General features: G+C 43.2%; 1 protein-coding gene and 1 long non-coding RNA gene across 2 annotated transcripts in view; both read left to right on the forward strand.

Moving 5' to 3' along the window:
• LOC140065437 (uncharacterized) overlaps positions 1-23,078 on the forward strand; it is a 52,923-nt gene extending 29,845 nt beyond the window's left edge. The window contains exons 4-5 of the mRNA XM_072113059.1: positions 7,999-9,119; positions 21,441-23,078. Of these exons, the coding sequence (XP_071969160.1) occupies positions 7,999-9,119; positions 21,441-22,205 (1,886 nt within the window). The 3' untranslated portion in view covers positions 22,206-23,078. The remainder of the gene's footprint in view (positions 1-7,998; positions 9,120-21,440) is intronic.
• LOC140065451 (uncharacterized) lies at positions 16,201-19,779 on the forward strand. Its single transcript, XR_011847917.1, has 3 exons — positions 16,201-16,369; positions 19,260-19,381; positions 19,508-19,779. It is a non-coding gene; the product is annotated as an uncharacterized lncRNA (long non-coding RNA).
• Positions 23,079-26,373: the final 3,295 nt, after the last annotated feature.

Below are 26,373 nucleotides of genomic sequence, written 5' to 3' on the forward strand. Positions count from 1 at the left end.
AGGACAAGTAGTTTGGGGACAGTCAGTGGTATACCCCAGAATTAGAGGAGAGGTCCACTGGGTCCTTCTTTTGGGCTAAAGGTAGCAACAGTGACAGTCGTAGGGGTGCAGGTGTTTCCACCAGTCAGAGACATACATCACTCAGCAGGCCTGATATTCAGGAATGAAGATGTAGTTGCCAGTTACACATGGGAGCAGGTGAAATAGGTGGTCTCACAATTATCGGTAGGGTGGCAGCATGTGGGTCAGACAGTAGGACGACAGTGGTTGCAGATATTGAGTAAAAGTTGCCTCGAGTAGGCCATCTTGTACGCCAGAGCCTAACTGTGACCATGTAGCGTTGTAAGAGATCATCAGTGGAGCAGCAGGCGGTCATCACTGATTGTTGGGGGTACACAGCTTCCCTGAGTGGGAATTTTTTGTGAAGTCATCTGATCACCTGTAGTGATATGTAGACTCTCTGGGGTCACCACATTTTTGTGTCAACACATGTTGAGTCTCCATCAGGTGGCCTGGAAAACCATGGCAAAAATATAGTTATACAGCCTGAGGCAGCAAGTGCTACACCTCCAGTATTCATTCTCCAACCAGCAGGGCCCTTCCACCTCAGAAAGCGGAAGTTGTGTTTCCATTCATTCATCTACCAGTCCTGATCCTCCTTCTCCTTGTTACTACACTCGGCACTTTTCGATTGCAAGGACACAACAGTATGAGTGCACCCATCCAATGCTGCAGGAGCTGAATTTGCACTTGACCAAGTTGCTGGTCCTGCAGTCCCTCCCTATCCATGTGGTGGACTCCGCACTTTTCCGATAATTGATGCTTGTGTAAAGCCAATGCGTAGATTTCCAGGCAGTCATTACTTCTCTAACAAAAGTCTACCGTCCCTATATAAGTACTGTATGTACAGCAGAAGGTGGTCCAGTAGTGGAGCCTGTGGTTGTCTGGCACAGTTCACGCCAGTCAATAAATGCCTGTTAAAGGGGAATTCCTCCCACAAAGACAAGATTCCTCAATGGATTCAGGATAACAAAATAACACAAGTCCAACCTGTCTCTATCAGTCCTGGTGTACACAATTTTGCTTTCCCCGGGATCTGACTGTAAATCTGATTGAATTCTAATGAATTGATTCTCTGTCTGCACGATGCTGTGTGAGCTCTGCCCCTCCCCCTCCATTACAAGATGAACTCACACAAATACACTTCCTGCCAGCAAGCAGCGTGCACCGACATCTCATCATATCTGATCTGTCTCATCTCTCTTTCTCTATGTGTAAAATACTAGTAGAGTATTCACAAGCTAAATGGAAGTGTAGATAAACCCTGTACCCTAATAATCTAAGCACATTGCCAGCACACAGCACTATAGGGATCATAAAGTGTCTGCTTAGAGAGTCCCCACCGCTAAGTGATAGGAGCTAAAACAGCAAAAACACTGAATAAAATTGTAAAGTAATGGGTTAAAAATAATCTTCATTGTGTAAACATCACTAGGGGGTTATAATTTGAGAACTTTTTTTCATGGGCAAACCCTTTAAATGCTCACTGGTAAATTCTGTTTGTGTGCAGCTTAGCAGTGTCTCACTGTGTCACACAGAGGAGGATCTGCTCCACGGGTTTCAAAAAGAAATTGAAAACTGGCCAACAATGAGGTGTTGAGCATGAAGAAGGCCGAAAAGCCATAAAACAGTTGGTTGGATGTTCCCTATTTTATTATACTGCAACACAAATAAAAGAATTTATATGACTGTTTATGTGACCGTTACTTTGTGGACAATGCCCCGTGAAGCCAGATGATGAGTGGAGCACAAGTCCAGGCACATTTGACGGAGATAGAAGGCGCCAAGTGTCCCGTCAGACCATTTGACACTATTTTCTTCAGAGTGGTCTCCATGTACGGGAACCTGACCACCAGGCATAGGAATCAACATCTACGCTGAGAAAGAATAATGACCACCAAGTAAATTTGAGGAGAGCACCATGCACCAGCCATGGGTGTCTTTCGGTGGGGGTTGTGTTACAGTGTGGACAGGTGTCTAGTTAAAGGAAACCTGCCATTTGATTTGATACATTATGAAGCAAACATACCTTGAGACTGCTGTAGCTACACTGATGCAGGATCATATCTTAGTTGAGTGGTTTTGCTGAAAGAACAATTATAACATTCAGGACCTTGGGAAAGCTGGGTCAGGATAGCTAACATGAACACATTACACACGGAACTTGTAATTAAAAATGGAGTTTAGTCAAGACATGACTAATCAACCTGAGCTGAATGACTCACAGCACAGCAGTTGGGGGATGGTGCAGCAATTGATTATTTTGTCTTCAGGCACAACCCAGGGATTACATCATCATCTCCTGCAGTGAATAACTCACATGCTAGGAGAAGCGCTGAAGCAGCCATAGAAGCGACAGAGCTTCATTATCATAATGTTATATCTGTTTTATCAGCAAAACCCCTCAGCTCAGGGATTAACCAAGCTATGACCCTGCATCAGTGTAGATACAGCATTCTCAAGGTATGTTTGCTTCATAATGCATCACATCACATGGTAGGTTTCCTTTAATACAGAACTGTCCTACAAATTGTAGATTATACAGTACAAAGTCCATATACTGTAATAACATAATACATCCAGCCACTTTACATTAACAACACCCAGGACTAAGTGCATCCTCATGGGCAACAATGCGCCAGCTCATCGAGATCATAATAATAATAATATAATAATCTTTATTTATATTGTGCCATCATATTCCATAGCGCTTTCCAGATTCTGGGGAACATATACAAATAAAATAAGACATTACAGAATAATAACAGTCATATAACAATAAGAGTGAGGGCCCTGCTCGCAAGAGCTTATAGTCTATGAGGATGAGGGGGGACACAAGAGCTTACAGTCTATGGGGATGAGGGGGGACACAAGAGCTTACAGTCTATGAGGATGAGGGGGGACACAAGAGCTTACAGTCTATGAGGATGAGGGGGGACACAAGAGCTTACAGTCTATGAGGATGAGGGGGGACACAAGAGCTTACAGTCTATGAGGATGAGGGGGGACACAAGAGCTTACAGTCTATGAGAATGAGGGGGGGCACAAGAGCTTACAGTCTATGAGGATGAGGGGGTGACACAAGAGCTAACAGTCTATGAGAATGAGGGGGTGACACAAGAGCTTACAGTCTATAAGGATGAGGGGGGACACAGGAACTTACAGTCTATGAGGATGAGGGGGGGCACAAGAGCTTACAGTCTTTTAGAATGAGGGAGGACACAAGAGCTTACAGTCTATGAGGATGAGGGGGTGACACAAGAGCTTACAGTCTATGGGGATGAGGGAGTGACACAAGAGCTTACAGTCTATGAGGATGAGGGGGTGACACAAGAGCTTACAGTCTATGAGGATGAGGGGGTGACACAAGAGCTTACAGTCTATGAGGATGAGGGGGGACACAAGAGCTTACAGTCTATGAGGATGAGGGGGGACACAAGAGCTTACAGTCTATGAGGATGAGGGGTGACACAAGAGCTTACAGTCTATGAGAATGAGGGGGGGCACAAGAGCTTACAGTCTATGAGGATGAGGGGGGGCACAAGAGCTTACAGTCTTTTAGAATGAGGGAGGACACAAGAGCTTACAGTCTATGAGGATGAGGGGGTGACACAAGAGCTTACAGTCTATGGGGATGAGGGGGTGACACAAGAGCTTACAGTCTATGAGGATGAGGGGGTGACACAAGAGCTTACAGTCTATGAGGATGAGGGGGTGACACAAGAGCTTACAGTCTATGAGGATGAGGGGGGACACAAGAGCTTACAGTCTATGAGGATGAGGGGGTGACACAAGAGCTAACAGTCTATGAGGATGAGGGGGTGACACAAGAGCTTACAGTCTATGGGGATGAGGTGGTGACACAAGAGCTTACAGTCTATAAGGATGAGGGGGGACACAGGAGCTTACAGTCTATGAGGATGAGGGGGGGCACAAGAGCTTACAGTCTTTTAGAATGAGGGAGGACACACAAGCTTACAGTCCATGAGGATGAGGGGGTGACACAAGAGCTTACAGTCTATGAGGATGAGGGGGTGACACAAGAGCTTACAGTCTATGAGGATGAGGGGGTGACACAAGAGCTTACAGTCTATGAGGATGAGGGGGTGACACAAGAGCTTACAGTCTATGAGGATGAAAGGAGACACAAGAGATTACAGTCTATGAGGATGAGGGGTGACACAAGAGCTTACAGTCTATGAGGATGAGGGGGTGACACAAGAGCTTACAGTCTGTGAGGATGAGAGGAGACACAAGAGCTTACAGTCTATGAGGATGAGGGGTGACACAAGAGCTTACAGTCTATGAGGATGAGGGGGTGACACAGGAGTTTATAGTCTATGAGGATGAGGGGGGGCACAAGAGCTTACAGTCTATGAGGATGAGGGGGTGACACAAGAGCTTACAGTCTATGAGGATGAAGGGGACACAAGAGCTTAGAGTCTATGAGGATGAGGGGGTGACACAAGAGCTAACAGTCTATGAGGATGAGGGGGTGACACAAGAGCTTACAGTCTATGGGGATGAGGTGGTGACACAAGAGCTTACAGTCTATAAGGATGAGGGGGGACACAGGAGCTTACAGTCTATGAGGATGAGGGGGGGCACAAGAGCTTACAGTCTTTTAGAATGAGGGAGGACACACGAGCTTACAGTCTATGAGGATGAGGGGGTGACACAAGAGCTTACAGTCTATGAGGATGAGGGGGTGACACAAGAGCTTACAGTCTATGAGGATGAAAGGAGACACAAGAGATTACAGTCTATGAGGATGAGGGGTGACACAAGAGCTTACAGTCTATGAGGATGAGGGGGTGACACAAGAGCTTACAGTCTATGAGGATGAGAGGAGACACAAGAGCTTACAGTCTATGAGGATGAGGGGTGACACAAGAGCTTACAGTCTATGAGGATGAGGGGGTGACACAGGAGTTTATAGTCTATGAGGATGAGGGGGGGGCACAAGAGCTTACAGTCTATGAGGATGAGGGGGTGACACAAGAGCTTACAGTCTATGAGGATGAAGGGGACACAAGAGCTTAGAGTCTATGAGGATGAGGGGGTGACACAGGAGCTTACAGTCTATGAGGATGAGGGTGACACAAGAGCTTAGAGTCTATGAGGATGAGGGGGTGACACAGGAGCTTACAGTCTATGAGGATGAGGGTGTGACACAAGAGCTTACAGTCTATGAGGATGAGGGGGTGACACAAGAGCTTACAGTCTATGAGGATGAGGGGGTGACACAAGAGCTTACATTCTATGAGGATGAGGGGGTGACACAAGAGCTTACAGTCTATGAGGATGAGGGAGGACACAAGAGCTTACAGTCTATGAGGATGAGGGGGGTGACACAAGAGCTTACAGTCTATGAGGATGAGGAGGTGACACAAGAGCTTACAGTCTATGAGGATGAGGGTGTGACACAAGAGCTCACAGTCTATGTGGATGAGGGGGGACACAAGAGCTTACAGTCTATGAGGATGAGGGGGTGACACAAGAGGTTATGAGGTTCTGTAGCAGCTGAGGTGTGTATTATGAGGTTCTGCAGCAGCTAAGGTGTGTATTATGAGGATCTGTAGCATCTGATGTGTGTATTATGAGGTTCTGTAGCAGCTGATGTGTGTATTATGAGGTTCTGTAGCAACTGAGGTGTGTATTATGAGGTTCTGCAGCAGCTGAGGTGTGTATTATGAGGTTCTGCAGCAGCTGAGGTGTGTATTATGAGCTGTCAGGACGGTTCTGAGGCCTCGGTCTCTTTTACTATCCATAATCAGGATGTTGTCAGAGCAACAAAAAAGCATCACATGACTTTCCTCCAGCAGCACAGCCTGACTCCTCCCACACCCTGATCACATGACTATGACATCATCACAGGTCCTGTATCCTGCTGGATCTGCCATACCGGTAGTGCACGGCTCTGCCGGTGGTTTACTGCTGGTTCAGGGATTTGGTCCTTGATCATTGGACAGTCCGCGTGTCACTCACTAGATCACCGCAATCTGCTCATCCTCAGGGGAGACTCGAGAGACAATCAGTTTTTGAAACCTACCTATCCCTTTAAGGGAAAGTCTATGGGAATGTGCGGGGGCAACACATAGAAACTTCTAGAGATGTGACGCTCCTCCTCCGGCGGTGGTAGGTAATAAGTGTCCGCGAGGGATGGATGTTACTGATGGTGTATGAGGGACTGGTGAGGAGGCTTATGGGAAACGGGACAGAACAGAGACCTAGAAAAGCTCCGCCGTTACATCTTGTGTGTCAGAATTATTACTATAACATTAACTATAAAAAAAACGTAACATATTGACCTGTATATCAGGTGATTGTCCATGTGACCTTATGACATAGAAATGAAGAGAATTCATCATCCATTTTACCTATGTTTCTACATTCTAGGATATTCTGCAAATCTCTTCCCTCCAACATAACAGAGACCGACCCCTCAGGGATGATCAGAGACAGAGACACGAGGGTGGAGAGAATCTTCCAGCTCACCCTAGAGATTCTCTTCTATATTACTGGAGAGGTGAGAGATTGTGATGAGGTCACATGACATCATTATCTATGGGAATAACAGATGATAGGACTGGAGAGGTGAGAGATTCTGGAAATGTATGGAGGGAGATTTATCACTGTGTCTCTCCATAACCAGGATTACACAGTAGTGAAGAAGACCTCTAGTGGGCGCTGTCAGGCCCCTGTGTATGAAGGACGGGGGAGAACCCTGAGCCCAATCCCGGCTCCTCCACCTCACCCCCTGATACATGATGACATCAATGAGCAGAAGATCCTAGAAGTCACCCACAAGATGATGGAGCTGCTGACTGGAGAGGTGACACTGCTGGGAATGCTGGGACATTATACAGTAACGCTATGAAGGGATCTGGGTGATGACGGGATCATTGTGTGTGTCAGGTTCCTATAAGGTGTCAGGATGTGGCTGTCTATTTCTCCATGGAGGAGTGGGAGTATTTAGAAGGACACAAAGATGTGTACAAGGACGTCATGATGGAGGACCACCAGCCCCTCACATCAGCAGGTAATAGACAGGACTAAATCCACACGTCCTTTCATTATCTGTATGGAAAGAAGGAGTTCAGTCTCTGGATGTTTCCTACAGGTAGATCCAGTAAGAGAACATCACCGGAGAGATGTCCCAGTCCTCTTCTTCTACCACAGGATTGTTCAGAGGAGAAATATGTCCCACAGGATCATCAGGTAGGCATAACGTAAAGTCGTTTGTCCATATTGTAACTTCTCCTTCATTTGATGACTAATATACATTTTTTGCTTCTCAGTTTGTGTATCAGGAAGAAGATGTGAAGAATATTCCTGCCCCAGAGACATATGTGAGGGGCGATGAGCGATGTAAGGAGGAGATTCCTACAGGTAACTGAGTAGTAAACACTAGATAAAGCAGAGATAAATCTACCCTGTTAATATCCCCAGTCGTGGGTTAGTAGTTTGTGCAGTTCTTGTCACCCCTTCCTCTAACTATCTCCTCTACCATTATAGATGACTATGTTGCTGTGACTATGGAAGATTATCTCCTGCAGAGCTACGACCATTGTGAGTATTGAAGTTCTCTAGAAATGTGCCGATCGATAACACAACTCTTACTACTGTCATATATCATCCATAGGTGGGGGCCCGACACCCAGTACCCCCACAGTTCAAGTGCTAGAGAATAGAAGAGGGAGCAGATAGTGTAGTGGCTGAATATCTATGAGCTGATCTGCAGTAACGTGGTCTGACCACTACCCAGAGAATGGCGCTGTCTGCTTCCTGTTCTATTCAGTTTTTACCAGTTGGGAAGAACAGCTGATGAGTGCGGGTGTTGGGTGTTGGATTCTAGAATTATCACTTTTTTTAGAACGCAAAGTTCTTTTAAGGTTATACTATTCAAAAACAAGTAATCGGTTTTATTCTTTTCAGATAACTGGACCCCAAGTTCAGAGGGACATCTGATGTCTTTAGGAATGAATGAAGAAGATTGGGAGATACCAGATCTAAAAGAAGAACATGACAATATGGCAGATCTGTCCTCCAGCCTTTACAATCTATCTTCTGATTTGTCACTGACTGGGAAGCAAAGTCACAGTAGAAACGTTGTCCCGCAAACGGCTCATAAAAAGGAGAAGCCCTTCTCATGTCCAGAATGTGGAAAATGTTTTGCTCTTAAAACTACCCTCATTACTCATCAGCGAATTCACACAGGGGAGAAGCCATTTTCTTGCTCAGAATGTGGGAAATGTTTTACAGATAAATCAAATCTTGTTAATCATAAGAGAATTCACACAGGGGCCAGACCATATTTATGTTCAGAATGTGGGAAATGTTTTAAACGGAAACCAGATCTCGAGCGACATCACAGAATTCACACAGGAACAAGGCCATTTGCATGTTCAGAATGCGGGAAGTGTTTCATTCTCAAGAAAACCCTTGTTTCCCATCAGAGAACCCACACAGGAGAGAAGCCATTTTCCTGTTCAGAATGTGGGAAATGTTTTGCCCTCAAGTCAACCCTGGTTTCCCATCAGAGAAGTCACACAGGGGAGAAGCCATTTTCCTGTTCAGAATGCGGGAAATTATTTAGAGATAGATCAAATCTTATCACACATCAGAGAACTCACACAGGAGCAAAGCCGCTTTCATGTTCCGAGTGTGGGAAATGTTTCAACCAAAAATCAGAACTTCTGAAACATAAGAATTCACATACAATGAAACCATTCTCTTGTTTAGAATGTGGGAAATGTTTTGCGGATCGATCGAATCTTGTTAATCATAAGAGAATTCACACAGGGGCCAGACCGTATTTATGTTCATATTGTGGGAAATGTTTTAAACGGAAACCAGATCTTGAGCGACATCACCGAATTCACACAGGGGAGAAGCCATTTACATGTTCAGAATGCGGGAGATGTTTCATCCTCAAGAAAACCCTTGTTTCCCATCAGAGAAGCCACACAGGGGAGAAGCCATTTTCCTGTTCAGAATGCGGGAAATTGTTTAGAGATCAATCCAATCTTATCATACATCAGAGAACTCACACAGGGGCAAAGCCACTTTCATGTTCCGAGTGTGGGAAATGCTTCAACCACAAATCAGAACTTCTCAAACATAAGAACTCACATACAATGAAACCGTTTTCTTGTTCAGAATGTGGGAAAAACTTTACGGATAGTTTAAATCTTGTAAACCATAAAAGAATTCACACACTTTTATGTTCCTAGTGTGAGAAATGTTTTAAACTGAAATCGGATCTTGATCTAGATCGAAGGATTCAGAGGAATGAGGCCATTTTCGTGGCCAGAATCCAGGAAATGTTTTACCCTCAAGAGAACCCTTGTTTCCTGTGAGAGAACCCACACAAGGGAGAAGCCATTTTCCTTTTTATTGTGAGGAACGATATAGAATTAAATCAAATTTTATCCCACATAAGAGACGTCACAAAGGGGAGAAGCCATTTTTATGCCCAGAATGTGTGAGGATACATCGAGTGGGGGAGTGGAAGACATCGGAGGCCATACTGGGCGAAGCTAGTTAACAAGATGGTTGAATGAAACCAAATCTCATTAGAAAATGAGCAAATTCACTCAGGAGAGAAGTAAATTTCAGTGTTAAACCGTTGTCCAGAAATTATAATATGTTACCGATATCTGTTTAGTGCCAACACCAAGAACTGATCTGGAGTTAGGTCCACCAATACCCAGTAGTGGTATTCCGTTATGGGAAGCATGGTCGTAGTTACAACTTTCGTCCACATCACAGAGCGTAGCGCCATCTGATCCTCACTTATGACTGGCCAAATGTTAAAATTTGTTTACGAATAAATCAGAATTTTGGAAACTTTACAGCCGTAAAAGTGTCCTTACAGTTTAGAGAATTCACACAGGAGAGGAACCATTCTCATGTTCAGAAAGTTGAAAACGTTATAGGGTTAACTCACATCTCAAGGATCGCAAGCTCAAAAGAGGCAAAGTCATATTGTTGACAGAAGTTGACATTTTTGTTGGAATCGGCAATATGCTTCTATTATCGGAGAAGCATCAATATATGTTCTACACACATAATCGGATCTCAAAACTTGATGCCAAATATTAATAAAGATTTGCTTTCACCTGCTTATTTTCTAAATTTATTATTTATATGTAAATGATGACTCTTGAAGGGGTGAAGTCTCTGAATATTACATTGGTGGGGGTCCAACACTCAGCAGCCACCTGTTCTCAGCAGCTGATCGGCAGGAAGCAGACAGCTTTCACATGTAGGGGTCAGACCAGGTACCAGTGAATTCGGAGATGGGAATTGCATACTACTGTTGTTTTTGGCCAGATCTGAGTGCCCCGGCACATAAATCTCATTGGTTGTAGATGTTTCCAGCTGGACACATACCTCTCCTCTACTGTAAGCATCCTTATATGATTCTTTTGTAGATGGTCTCCCCCAGTGGGGTCTCCCAGCTTCCAAAGCTTTGGAGTTAGATGTCTCCTAATGGTGGAGGAGATGCAATTTGCTGTTCAGTCCGCCTGCTGGGAAGACCCAAAGTTTGGATGACTTGGGAAGGAGATGATGCAAGCTTAGTTGTGATTGCCAAGTGTGCGGGATCTGAAATCGGCCACTGTTGATAAGATAAGTGAGGTGGTGTGGTGGTGGTTCTGAAGCCGGGGAAGGACCCTACATTCCCTCGTATTGCCCCATCTCCCTCCTTAACTCATGATGCTCAGTATTACAGAGATTATTTCGCAACATTTTAGTTGCCCACAATGAGCCTGACTTGTGGCTTTTCTCCCAGGACACGGCCAAGGCATTTCGTCCGATAGAATGACCATCCTCTGGAGCCATGGTCCAATTTTAGAACGGCTCAAGGAGAGACTCTGCACTAATTCATATGTGTATGACCCATTTAGCCTGAAATGTGGTACCTGGCAGTGATTCCCACTTTCTACTCTACTTTCTGCTCTGGCTACAGAACCTATGGCCTTGGAGATTCGCTGGTCCTCTGTTATCTGTGGGGAACTTAGTTGAGAAGATCTAACTCTACCCTGATATATTTAGCTGACAGTGGGCTTTTCCTCACTTCCCTGTTATGTCTTGTCAAGTCCTTTGGGTTAAATGATCAAAGTTGGTTCTAGTCGTCCTCAGACTATGATCCTGGCCCTCAGATCTGGTGACCCTTCGCATTGCTACCCGTTTTAAGTATCTTGGTGGGTGCACCTTGATCTTAGCTTTTACCCCTTGGACCATTGGGCTGAGGTCCAGCTTCTTGCATGGTAACGTATGGAAAAGGGATAGTGTCCGCCACAAGTTTCTGGGCCAGCTTCTATCTGCTGAATCTGTTCTGCTTCAGTTCTCAACTCTACACAAATGTTTTGGGCCCTCTGACATTGCCTCTTTTCATCATGCACAACTCCGACATGCTATTGTATAATTTGGAGGAAGTACTCTGGCCCCGGCTATATGAAACCTCTTACACAAAATATGCATATCCTACAGGCTATGGGTCTGATTCCCTTTGGTGCCTTTTTGAAATAGAACAGAGATGATGTGACAGAATAAGACAGAAGATATTTTTTGACTTGAGGGTAAGTGCCAGGGACTTCAGTCTAAGTTCCTCTATAGGAAATACTTTACTCCTGTTGAATTCTGCTGCATGGGGACACTAGGGGAACAGCGACCCTTACAATGGTGGTGGTATAAGCTCGGGGCGAGATAGCTAGAGACATGGGATGTGGAAGTTTAGTTTCTTCTGTATAGTAGATGGGTGGGAGGGTTTGGACTCCGGCTCTGTCTTCTCAAAGGTCTATTACAATATTATACATAAGAGTCCTTTTCACAAGAGCTTACAATCTATTAGAGGAATGTGTTTATTGGTCTCTATTGCTTGCTGGATTACATCTGAAGAAGTGCACAGGATGGGTTAGTGAAAAGAGAGTCGGAGTAACATGGAGTGTGTTACACCTGAAGAAACAGGTTTTAAGAGAGGGTTTGACGCTTTGGTTGTTGGGTAATAGCTTGATAGTCCGGGTTAGGACATTCAAGAAAGTTGGTGCAGCACCTGAGAAGTCCTGGAGATTTGAGTGAAAGGTTCAAATTATATAAGAGAATAATCTTAGATCATCGGCAGATCAAGGAGCATGGGTTAGGCACAGGCGCTTGCTCCAAGTGAAAAGATGGGGGCGGGGGGGGGGGTAACAGAAGCCACTGCCTCCCCTCTACATCTGACTAAAAAAGTGCTCCATGTCCTAAATCACCCGCTTTACTTCCCGAATGAGCCTCTGCTTAGCGATGTGTAGTTGTTAATGTGTTAAAGGAACTTTCAGGCATCGGTAATTTTAACCCTGGTGTGCAGCAAGAGGTATATACGTGCTAAGCCCTCTCCATACGGACTGGCAGGTAGATTTATCATGGACCGGTTGGACATGGCATAATTTTGCTAAATAATGCAGGCACGGGGCACCACCATCTTGGCTATGCCTGTAACTCTCCATGACAGCCTCAGGTCTTTATAAGAATCGAGAAGTTGTTGGGGGCACATATACTGTACTGTGGCTATAATATGATAGAACCTAGGGTTAAATTACCCTAGGGGGGTAGGAAAAATAGTAAAAAAAAGCCCAAAAGCCCAAATCACCCTACAACTGATAAAAATAAACATTTAAAATGATAAACCTGTTCGGTATCGCCGTCTCCTGATCTATCTATATAAAAACGGACATTCCTGGCGGTGAACATGGAAAATAAAAAGTGACCAAAAGGTTGTAAAGCCCCACAAATGGAAAAATCATGTCCTGAAAAAAGTGACACTTTACACAGCACCCCAAAGTCCGAAAAATGTCTTCGGCTCAAAAACTCTCAAAATTTAAGAAAATCTTTTGTGTGAAAAAATGTAAAAATTTTTTAGAACCGATTAAAACGAAATAAAGGGGAGGTGTCAAAACCAGAGCCCACAAGAAAATGGCGCAAATGTATTTTTCCGCCAACTTCACTGCATTTGGTGTTTTTTTTCCCCGCGTCCCAGTACAATTCCAATATCCAGTACAAAATCCAGAGGTCAGGGAAATTCTCCTGTAGCTCCGTAATCATGAGAACCCATTTGTCAGTGTCATATATTATCTGTGCCACCATGTGAATGCCTGCTCTGAACCATGTGTAGGATTCCCGGTGAGGGCTACCATGCTCAAAGTCGAGGCTGCGTATGTCAGATGCATAGAGCTCTTTATATTAAATTTAATGGGGGGGGGGGCACATTGAATGTATATTTTTGACTTGGGGGGGAGGGCACTTTTATGAGCATAACCCTGGTAACTACCCTGGTTGGGCAATATATTGAGATGAGGGAGGAGAATTAGCAAGGAGCAGCACTGTGCAGAGCTTTGTGGATGCGGGTGATTAATCTAAACTGTATTTGGAAGGAGACGGGCAAACAGTACAGTGACTGGCATAGAGTGGAGGCTTCTAGATAAAATAGATTGTAGAGGAGAGAGTTTAGTAAGACCGATGTTACAGTAAACTGGCTAGGAAAAGGCAGATTTTTAAAATGTTTTTGAGGTGCATGAGGCAAGAGTGTGTGAGTGATTGTAGGTGCAAAGGAGAGTTTAGAGTCCAGCAAAACCCAAAAACATGTGGCCTGCTGCCTTTGATGTTATGGTGATACTAAGGACAGAAATGGTGAGGTCAAGGTTGAGTTGAAAGATAAAAAAAAGTAAAATTTTCAAAGAAATCCCCTTTCCCTAATAATAATATTTATATACCGCACACAAATCAGTCCCTGTCCCCAATGGGGCTCACAATCTAATCAACCTACCAGTATGTTTTGGAGTGTGGGAGGAAACTGGAGCACCTGGAGGAAACCCACGCAAACACGGAGAGAATATACAAACTCTTTGCAGATATTGACCTGGGATTTGAACCCAGGACCCCAGTCTATAACAGTATAAAATAAATAAACGGTAAAAATCATACACATGTTAGGTATTGCTAACGCTACTTTTTCGCCATTTTTCTACTATAAAAAATGTAATAAAAAGTGATCAAAGGGTCGTACAAACCTCGAAAACCACTTATCCGCTCCTACTAGGTAATGCAATACCAGTGACTGCAGCAGTTTTGCTCCTGGGAACCAGGAAAGGTCAAGAATAAAGCTCATCGTGGGATTCCAATTATAGCTCTAGCGACAAGACTTCACATAGCCGGACAAACGCCGGACCTATCATTCACAGCGGTTAAGAATAGAATGAACTTGTTGATGTTGTTGGAGGATTGAGGAGGCCAGGACGGACACCTTTTCATTATGTGAAGGCACATGGAACCCATGAATTACCTCACAAGCCCCCCCCCCCCTGGAGAGAGCTCTAACGTTATCCCCCTAACGGGCTCTCTGAAGTAACGGGGCTCCTCTATCTCCTTGCCCAATGCTGATATCGTCCTGCATAACCATGAACAACGATCTTGTCACAAGTCTCAGTGTATTCTTTCCTCCCCCCTGTGTCTCCTTCCCACAGCCCTCCCCCCATGTTTTCCTGCAACTGGCTATGTATCAGTGTGAGAGATATATTCATCTACAGGCGCCATTTTGGAACAAACGGGTGCCATCTTGTCTTACCCGTCGGAACACCCGGCGTCCTGTCCATGCGTAGTAGCTCTGGCCTCGGAACTGTGGGCGCTCACCTGCAGGCCTGCGTATTCCGGGTATTCGGACGAGGGCGAAGATGCAGTGGTAGGCGGAGAAAGGAGGCTACTGGGGCGTGGAGTAGCCGCGACTTCTAGCCTCATGTCCAGCTACTCCACGCCCCAGTAGCCTCTTAAGAAATTTAACACATTAGCTATCCTCACATCCCAATCATCCGCCTACCACCCGTTCTACCTTTATAGGTAGAATCGTGGTGGTAGGTGCCCTTTAATGGGGATGTTCTGGTATATTCAATATAGCCAATAGCATTGCAGTATTTTATCACCTTTTCACGACCCTATGCAGAAGATTTTATGTGTTTTATATCCGCGGCTGCGCGCTAATAAAGTTTGGAGTCTTCATTTTCTAAGAGACTGGATTATCTTAGTGTGTGCTCTCATCCCAGCATCCGGGAGCAATTAGAGGCTAAAAAGGGTTAATTCTAAAGTCCCCTTACAACTGCAGGGGGGTTTAAGCCCTAGATATTTTAAAATCAGATAATCTATGTAAGTTCTCCCTGCGAGGGGTTTATGTTTTGCCTTTACCTATTGTAAGACATTTCATTACTTTTTATTCAATTACATTTTGTTGAATCTGAAAGGTCTTCCAGTCCTCGAAATGTCACACGTCTCCGTACACCAAAGCATGAAAAAGTTATCTGCAGCAGGTAAAGATTTCTGTTTCTTAACAGAATGTTTTAATTTTTCGAAATGTATTAAAACACAATGAATAATAACAATAAACTATACAAATTTGTTATCCCTGTGATCGCACCGACCCAAAGAATATAGTAGACATGACATTTGGGGCGCACCGTTAAAGCCGTAAGATCCAAGCCCACAAGAAAATGGCGCAAATGCGTTTTTCCGCCAATTTCACTGCATTTGGAATTTTTTTCTCGCTTCCCAGTACACGGCCTGGAATATTAAATACCGTCACTATGAAGTGCAATTTGTTACACAGAAAACAAGCCCTTTACATGGAAAAATTAAAAAGTTTCGTATTTTTACAGAAGGTGGGGATTGAAAAATGGAAACGCAAAAACAAAAAAGGGCCTTGGCGTTAAAGCAAATTGTATTTTATATGTTACTGTATATTTGTTTTGCACTAATATGTAATAATAGATGCTTAAAAGATGAAATTGCCAGTGCCCGGATTTCTCCTAAACACGTCCATATCTGTCCCTCCGACTTCTACGTCCATATCTGTCCCTCCGACTTCTACGTCCATATCTGTCCCTCCGACTTCTACGTCCATATCTGTCCCTCCGACTTCTACGTCCATATCTGTCCCTCCGACATCTACCGTTTATCTCAGGAAGAGGTAAATATCTATATTCCCTGCGAAGCAGGAAGTTGTTAAGGCAACAAGCACAGATCACATGACCCTCCTCCTTCCTGAATCCACCCACACTGGTCACATGACTATGACATCATTGCAGGTCCTTTAACCAACTGCATCTCCCAAGCAGGGAGTGTGCAGCTCTGCACATGGTTTACTGTTGGTTCAGGGATTTGGTCGTGGCTCATTTTCAGCCAATCAGAAGTTGTCGTCCTCCCGTGATCAGGAGGAAGCAAGGAATCAGCTGAGGAGATTGTCGTCTCTGATCCTGGAGGTGTTCTGCCGGATCCTGGAGTATGTGATGTGCAAGGGATGATGGGAAAACACAGTGTGCAGTGTGGAGCGGGTATAGCATATTATATATATGTAGTATATGGGTGTTATGCATATATATAATAATATACACAGGTCACGTATACGGCAGATGCTGATATTCTGCTGTTGCGTTGTTGTTTGGGCTTTATTTGCCTTCGAGGTCTTCAGCTCTGTAATAAGCAGCTGATCCTCCTCCTGCACGTCTGGGGGGTCTGTTGGGTGGTCTTAGAGGGGTCGTTCCTGGACTGTAGCAATTTCAAGGGAATGTAGTTTGATCCCTTCCTGAGTGCAGCCTCAGAGTACGTTTCTCATTTTCTTGTGGACCAATAAAACTAATCGATGGTCAGCGCTTCCTTTCCGCTCAAAACTAATTTGAACTTTATTGGTGTAGATGACATCATTTCCAATACATTTGCCTAATATTCAGACTGGATTCCGTTTTACTGGCATGGAAAAGGTTAACATTTCTCACATGGAAGAACATTCATAGTATCATATTTTATATGGTTGAAAAAAGACACATGTCCATCAAGTTCAACCAAGGAAGGGAAGGGATTGGATGACGAAGGGATTTAGGGGAAACAATTCGATTCAATTGCTGAAGGTCACTTCTGAAACGCAAAGTGTTCAAATGTTAGGAGTGATAATATCCTGAAATACTGACTTTTTCTGCTTTTTAACCCCTTAAGGACGCAGTCATTTTACAGCTTAAGGCTCAGCCCGATTTTTTGGATTCTGACTTGCTTCGCTTTATATGGTTATAACTTTTGAACACTGTTACTTATCAAAACGATTCTGAGATTGTTTTTTCCCCACATGTTGTACTTCATTTTAGTGGTAAATTTTGGCTGATAAGTTTTGCGTTTATTTACAAAAAAAAGAAAATATGATAAATTTTTTGAAAAATTTGCCATTTTCGAAATTCTAAATCATTGCGTTTTCAGGCAGATCGATTTACCAGCTAAATAAGTTGCTGAATAACATTTCCCATTTGTCTACTTTACATTTTCATAATTTCTGAAATGTCTGGATAATTTATTTTGACGTCACGCGGCTTACAAATAGAATATCGCTTTTCCGGATTTTCAGAATTGACTATTTTGGGGATAAATACAGTTTTGAATGAAATTTTACATATTTAGCATCAAAACCCCCTATATAATCTACCCATTTTCAAATCTGCACCCCTCAAACTATCAGAAACAGCTTTTACAAAGATTGTTAACCCCTTGAGATCTTCATAGTAATTGAATCAAAATGGAGGTGAAATTTAGAATGGTCAAATTGTTCCCTTATACGTTCATTTAGCACTAAAATTTACACATTTCCAAAATATAAAAAGAGAAAACCCACCATACAATTTGTTCTGCAATTTCTCCTGAGTACAAAGACCCCCCACATGTGGCTGTGACTTGTTTTATGGGCGCACAGCGAGACGCAGAAGGGAAGGAGCGCCCTGCAGCTGCCAGGATTTTAGTTTCCTCATTGGCCCCTTTTGAAGGCTATAAAATTTTCGCTTTTTCGTTATTGGGGCCATGTGACGGCATTTTTTTTGCGGGATGAGATGCTTTTTCCATTGTTACCATTTTGGGGTTGGTATCACCTATTGTTGAAAATTTAGGAACTTTTTTTGAGGGCAGGAGTAGAAAAGCATCAATTCTGTACTGAATTTTTGACTTTTTTTTTTTTTGGTGTTCACCGTATAGACTAATAATCATGTTAGCTTTATTCTATGGGTTGATACGATTACGGGGATACCAGACATGAATATATTTTCTTACGTTTTACTAAATTTGTCAAACAAAACCCTAATGTGGGGAAAAATCTATAATTTTTGTATTGCCATCTTCCAAGTGGCATAACTTTGTTACGTTTTTGGCTACGGAGCTGGTTGATGGCTTGTTTTTTGCGGGACATGTTGTACTTTGCACCAGTATCATGTCTGAGTACATATGGTTTTTTGGTCACATTTTATAGCATTTTTTGTGGGATTGAAAAGGTAAAAATCATAATTTTTGGAGGGTTTATAACAGTTTTTTTTTACGGCGTTTATCGTGGGGGTTCAATAATGATTTACTTTTATTCTACGGGTTGTTACGGACGCGGCGATACTATATATGTGGGGTTTGTGTTATGATTTAGACTTTTTTTTTGAGTTATATGTCTCTTTATATGTTTTGGGGGTTTGGGGCATTTTTAGTGATTTATGACTTTATTTTTTTATTGAATAACTTTTTTTTTTTACTTTTTCACTTTTATACCATGGGACATGAAGAAGCAATCATCTGATTGCTTGTTCATGATAATATTCTGCAATACTGATGTATTGCAGAGTATTATCAGTGTCAGCCTATGCACTTGCATAGGCTGGCACTTTGCCAGTAAGATGACGTCACAGACGCCATCTTACCGGCAATTCTTGCAAGTAACTCTGGGGTCCAGATCGGACCCCAGAGTTACTATAGCAACGATCGGCGCCCCCCGAAAACGGTTCGGGGGGGCCGATCGTGGGGGAAAGACCCCCCAGATACTTGTTAGATGCCGCGGTCGCGCTGACCGCGGCATCTAACGGGTTAAGCACCCGCGATCGGAGACAACTCCGATCGCGGGTGTTACACTGGGGTGCCGGCTATTAGTTACAGCCGGCACCCCGTGTTTCCCGATGCCGGTTCGGCTCTGATCCAGAGCCGAGCCGGCATAAGCGCCGTGGCGGATATATCCGCCACTGAGCGCTAAGTCACTGCGCTCCGTGGCGGATATATCCGCCGCGGAGCGTGAAGGGGTTAATACATTTTATATTTTAGTTGATTTTTCAGTAGGAGGCAAAAGAATAAATCATCCAATTTACATAAAGGTTTCTCCATTATAGGATCATCTGCTGATCTCTTCTCTGGACAATCATTTTACCGTCTATCAAGGATGGAGAGAGACACGAGGGTGGAGAGAATAATAAACCTCACCCTAGAGATTCTCTTCTATATTACTGGAGAGGTGAGAGATTGTGATGAGGTCACATGACATCATTATCTATGGGAATAACAGATGATAGGACTGGAGAGGTGAGAGATTCTGGAAATGTATGGAGGGAGATTTATCAATGTGTCTCTCCATAACCAGGATTACACAGTAGTGAAGAAGACCTCTAGTGGGCGCTGTCAGGCCCCTGTGTATGAAGGGCGGGGGAGAACCCTGAGCCCAATCCCGGCTCCTCCACCTCACCCCCTGATACATGATGACATCAATGAGCAGAAGATCCTAGAAGTCACCCACAAGATGATGGAGCTGCTGACTGGAGAGGTGACACTGCTGGGAATGCTGGGACATTATACAGTAACGCTATGAAGGGATCTGGGTGATGACGGGATCATTGTGTGTGTCAGGTTCCTATAAGGTGTCAGGATGTGGCTGTCTATTTCTCCATGGAGGAGTGGGAGTATTTAGAAGGACACAAAGATGTGTACAAGGACGTCATGATGGAGGACCACCAGCCCCTCACATCAGCAGGTAATAGACAGGACTAAATCCACACGTCCTTTCATTATCTGTATGGAAAGAAGGAATTCAGTCTCTGGATGTTTCCTACAGGTAGATCCAGTAAGAGAACATCACCGGAGAGATGTCCCAGTCCTCTTCTTCTACCACAGGATTGTTCAGAGGAGAAATATATCCCACAGGATCATCAGGTACCAATTTATTATTGGGCAATTTAAGTGCAAGGGGAATTTGGACCCCCCCAATGTGCAGATATTTATGTAAAAACTCCTTTAGTGTCATCTCTATTGATGTGGTGACTTCTTACAATATTTGTTTCTCAGTTTGTGTATCAGGGTGAAGATGTGAAGAATATTCCTGCCCCAGAGACATATGTGAGGGGCGATGAGCGATGTAAGGAGGAGATTCCTACAGGTAACTGCCCAGGTGAGTAGTAACCACTAGTTTTTTCATCTTTAATTAATTTCACGGTTTTTAACTTTTTAGATTTGGGATTTTTTTCTCCATTTTCTGTAATTGATTTTGGGGGCTTTCATCCGTTATCATAGGTCATCAATATTTTTTAAAATAAATCTAAATGTGTGGAACTGTGATTATTAAAAGATGTGACCAGAAGGTTGAGGTTTGTTTCCTATTCTTCATCGTTGGATGACCCTTTACTTTGGCATCAGAATTTTTTGGTGATCTGGAACAATAAAATTCCACACTGGTCAGGTGGTACTTGCTGTGCTTCCTGCTAAGGACAATCCCCTCTACCATCATAAATGACTACGATGCTGTGAGCGTCTCCATCAGAATTGGTGGGAATCCAAACCATGTTATCCGGTCTGAACACTACACAGAGAACGGCGCTGTACATTTTCTTTTCCATTCCGTTTACCGGTTGCTGATATATATTTGATATATTTTGGGTCCTGGTTAATGTAACATTAAGCACATATTCTATGGATACATTATTAATATTTTTAGCCTGGAAAACCCCTTAAAGGACATCTACCACCAGGATGAAGGATTGTAAACCAAGCACACTGACATACTGGTGTGGGCCCCCTCTGGCAGGATCTGCTCTTCTTTTAGCTTCTTATGCGTTGGTTTTTTTACAAAGAAAGGCTTTTAATATTATGCAAATGAGATCACTGAGTCTGGAGCCCTTCAGAGTCATTTGCATAATTTTTAAAGCCTTTTTTTTCTTAAAAACAAGAGCATAAGGAGCTAAAAAAGAGTGGATCCTGCCAGAGGGAGCCCACACCAGTATGTCCGTGTGCTTGGTTTACAATCTCTGATCCCGGTGGTAAATTTGCTTTAAAGTTTATATGATTCAAACAAAATTAAATCAACTTTATTCTTCTCAGATAACTGGACCGGAAGATCAGAGGGACATCTGTTATCTTTAGATATTAAAGAAGAAGATTGGGAGATAACACAAGATATGAATGAAGAGCCTGACAATATCCCAGATCTATCCTCCAGCCTTCATCATGTATCATCTGATTCATCACGGAAGAAGAGAAAAAAAGGTCACAGAACAGACGTGATTCCTGGAAATACTCATAAAAAGGAGAAGCGATTTTCATGTTCAGAATGTGGCAAATGTTTTGTCCTGAAAACAACGCTTATCACTCATCAGAGAACTCACACGGGGGAGAAGCCATTTTCTTGCGCAGAATGCGGGAGATGTTTCAGCCTCAAGTCCAGCCTCGTTACTCATCAGAGAGTTCACACAGGGGAGAAGCCATTTTCTTGTTCAGAATGTGGAAAATGCTTTACTATTCGATCAAACCTTGTTACCCATCAGAGACTCCACACAGGGACGATGCCATTTTTATGTTCAGAATGCGGGAAAGTTTTTAATCGGAAATCGGATCTTGAGCGACATCTGAGAGCCCACACAGGGTCAAGGCCGTTTTTATGTGTAGAATGCGGAAAATGCTTCATAAGTAAATCAAACCTCGTTACCCATCAGAGACTTCACACGGGGGAGAAGCCATTTTTATGTTCAGAATGTGGGAAAAGTTTTGCCGTCAAGACAACGCTTTATCGACATCTGAGACGTCACACCGGGGAGAAGCCGTTTTCTTGTTCAGAATGCGGAAAATGCTTTGGCGTCAAGTCAACCCTTGTTACACATCAGAGAAGCCACACGGGGGAGAAGCCATTTACCTGTTCAGAATGTGGGAAATGTTTTAAAGATAAATCAAAACTTTTCGTGCATCTGAGAAGTGACAATGGGGCAAAGCCACTTTCATGTTCTGGGTGTGCAAAATCGGACAGTCTTACACATAAGAACTCACACACCGAGGAGACATTTTCGTGCCCGGAATGAGGGAAACTAGAACTAAATCAAATCTTGTCACATGTGAGATGTCACGAACGGGAGAAGCCGTTTTCTTGTACAGGATATTAGAAGGGTTTAAGGAGTTGTCCAAATATTATATTATGTTATCAATATTAATTCAGTAATGTACTGAAACCCAAGACCTGATCCGGTGTGCGGCCCATGTTAAAAGGGGTTTTCCAAAGAAGACAAGTTGGGCCCTATCCATAAGATAGGGCATAACTTGCTGATCAGTTGGAGTCTCAGTGCTGAGACCCCCGCAGATCACGAAAACGCTGAGATTAATGGAGCAGACGTCCGCGCATGACCATTCTGCTCACCGATCTCCGTCGGCTCCATAGAGTTTAATGAAGCAGAACGGTCATGCGCGGCCGTCTGCACCATTACTCTCATGGAGCGGCAAGGGGTTGGTCGGACCCCTCGTTTTTGCTATCTGCGGGGGTCTCAGCAATGAGACCCCCACTGATTAGCAAGTTAGGCCCTGTACCGTGGATGGGGCCTAACTTGTCTTCGTGGAAAAACCCATTTAACATTGGCTCCACAACAAGTTTATGACTTCACACAGTGACATGTAGGAAACCCTTCAGCATGAAAAGGGTAACAGAGAATTCACACAGGGTACAAACCATTATCATGTTCAGAAAGTGGGAAACATTACAGGGTCAAATCATAGGCTCACATGAAGCAAAGTCACATTATTTCAATGGTAGATTACATAACAATTACCTCCGTTTTGCACCTTCCCGATGTTGTTTGATTATGTGGGATTTTGATATGGTTTTTTTTCGTGACACATTGTACTTCACAGTAGTGGAAATATTTGCGTTTATTCAAGACAAAAATGGAAATTTGCCAAAACTTTTATAAATCTGCCATTTTCAAAAATTGTATACTTTCTAGACAGATAAGTTATACCCTGCAGATACCCAATAACTCTAATACTTCTGCACCTTTTTAAAGCATCTTTTCCCATTTTAGGATGTTTGTATAGTAAACTATATACCATAGTTAAAAGTGATTTTTACATTGTCACAAAAATTACCAAAACATTTTTAAGGTTTCAAAAAGTTGTTTGAAAGGTGGATATAATATAATACACCCATAAATGGCCCCTATTAGAAACCGCCCTCCTAAAAATACTCCAAAGGCTTCAACTATGATTACATGTTGAAGTAACATTGCATTTCCAGAAATATATATACATTTTTTAAACTTACACTGACAATTTTTCCTGACCCTATTTCTGTAGGGCCTCAGGCTCAGTGCCAAACAAACTGCCCTCAAAGCCTTCAGATGTGCGCAGTCACAGTGTAGGCACCCTCTCACCACACCTTGACAGTAATGGCCAAGGGTTTTTAATGGACATCTGGGAGGTGAGCGGAGCTCTCCTACCGATGTTATACTGGCCTGTTGCTTGTGGCCCGCACGCACACCCCGCCGTGTGCACTGGGTCTTAGGGGTAAAAAGAGAAATAACATTAATACTCAACACGTGCGTGGAAACTAGTGTATGGGCACGCCGGGCAGTGAAAGGAAAGAGCTCCAATGGATCCATTCACTTCTGTCACTAAAACTATAGTAACAAAAGACTGATAGGGGAAGATGCAGGTGTGAACTGGGCCTTTCCTCAAACTCGAAAGGATTGCAGGTCATAACCTTTGGGTGCTTATTACTTTGGGCAGCTGTTGAGCTGAGGCGTAATAATATTGGTTGTCGTAAGTGATGACCACCAGCACCGATTGGTGACAAATGGGAAATTTCCCTCTTACAAAAGCCTCCCCTTCCTTCGTTCTTCTTCTGTCCTCTTGATTTGACTACCCTCCTCTTGGTTCCAATGCTGCATGTGTTGTGTTACACAGGGGCTACTTATCTAAATATACTCCATAGTATAGACTGCAATTCTCAGCCTACGCGTTTTGAGCGGATTAAATGCTCTTAAACATAGCTACCGCGTGTCTAAGGAAATGTGGCTATAAGGAATTGTGTGGACTGACGTCCGTAAGATGGGGGAAGGAGCAAAATTAACCTGCCCTCTTCAGTGACCTAAGAAATGTGTAACCATATAGCCCAGTGGTGGCGAACCTATGGCACGGGTGCCAGACGTGGCACTCGGAGCCCTCTCTATGGGCACCTGCGCCATCACCCCAGGGTAGAGTTTGCCAAACAGGACTCAAGGCCTCTTGCAGTCCCAAGCAGCCCAGGACCCTGGAAGGAAACTACAATGATAATCCAAACTTCTTCTCCTTCTATACAATTTAAACCTGTGACAGAGCAGGGAGCAATACGTTACTTCTTAAATTGACGCATTGGCACTTTGCAAAAAATATGCAGGTTTTGGTTGTAGTTTGGGCACTCAGTGGCTAAAAGGTTTGCCATCACTGATATAGCCACTATTACAGCATGCTAAACAATACTGCTAAAAATATACTTTATTTATCAATTTTAAAGCAGAATATAATACACATTCTTATAGTAGTATGAACTCTCTCAGGTGGCCGTCATTAACTTACCATATCCTTCTTTTTTTATAAACAGCGTTTTTTATCGTTCATATCGAAAGTTCATATCGAGGATTTTGGGCGCAGATTTTTCTGTAGGCTATTGCGTCCTTAGGCACAAGCGGGTTTGTTTATTCCCGTTATAAATAGAAGGGATGGATTTCGGCAGTAGCTCAATAAAGGCAAAAGGTGGCTACTTTGAAGAACCTAGACTATAAGACGTTGTCAGTTTTTTTCACTTTTTTGTTAAGTATATAATAAGTATAAAATTCTACATGTGATAATTCAGAGTTTTGATGCCCTCAGTGTGAATCTACACTTTTTATAGTCAGGAAAATACAGAAAACTCTTTGAATGAGAAGGTGCGTCCAAACTTTTGGACTGTACTGTAAGGCCGGAGCACAAACACAACCGTTGTTTAGTATGAAGCAATATTTTTTCTTTAACAGGTGGGAAAGTTGTGCTGCCTCACGGGATCAAGGAAATGGATATTTCAGGTCGGCATATTTCCGCCTTTGCGGAAGGCTGAACCATTGGAGTCAGAGAAGTCCATGCTGTAGAGATTGATAGATGAGGATGGAGAGGTCCACTTGCCTGCTTTGCAGATCTTATAGACTTGACCAAACTCCGCTCATGATGCTGAAGGCTCTCCTTTGGTCTGGAGCTTCTTTCATTGAGAGGACATAATGTTTTCCAGGGGTCCAAACTCTGAGTATCCAGGCCTGGGAAAGCGCGATCTACCAGTATACAGTGTATACTGTTGAACTGGAGAGGGTTTAACAAGGAGCCACAAAAATGATAAGAAGGATGGAGGGTCTCAGTTATGAGGAGAGATTAAAACAACTAGATTTATTTAGTCTGGAAAAGAGACGACTACGGTGACATGTTAAATATATGAATGGTCCATACAAAAAATATGGTGGAAAGTTGTTTCAGATTAAATTAAATCAAAAGACGAGGGGGCACTGTCTCCGTCGGGAGAAAACAAGGTTTAATCACCAGAGGCAACACAAGGCTTCTTTACTATGAGAACTGTCAATCTGTGGAATAGCCGAGCTCAGGCGCTGGTCACAGCAGGGAGAGGAGAAAGCTTCAAGAAGGGTCTAGATGCCTTTTTACACCTAAATAACATTGCTGGTTATGTTCTATAGAAACATATTATGTTTCCCCTAAATCCCTTCCTCATCAAATCCCTTCCCATTCTTGGTTGAACTTGATGGACAAGTGTCTTTTTTCAACCGTATAAACTATGATACTATGATAGATCTCAAGTACTTTCTTATTACACACTTGATAGAATATGTATATACACTCTACTATGCGTCCTCTATGTCCATGACATACCTGATAGAGAAACTCGGCACATGCTCCGCCCACATGTCATGTAGCGTCACATCAGTGATGTAAATCTGAGCATACAGCAGGTAGATATTACACACCTATTGCATAAAATATAAGTGTAGGTGGGCACTAATAAGGAAGGTTCCAGATTTCTTAGATAAATTAATATTTATTTGTACATCCAAAAAACATACAGATATAAAAATCAGACCTACAGACGTCTGTGTTAAAAATTGGTCTTTGTAACAAAAAGACAACTAGCTTGAAAAAATAAAAAATAAAAAATATAGCGCTTTAGAGATATGTTAAAAAATGGAG

This window comes from Engystomops pustulosus, chromosome 6, assembly GCF_040894005.1.
Source record: "Engystomops pustulosus chromosome 6, aEngPut4.maternal, whole genome shotgun sequence".
In the NCBI taxonomy this organism is placed as follows: Eukaryota; Metazoa; Chordata; class Amphibia; order Anura; family Leptodactylidae; genus Engystomops; species Engystomops pustulosus.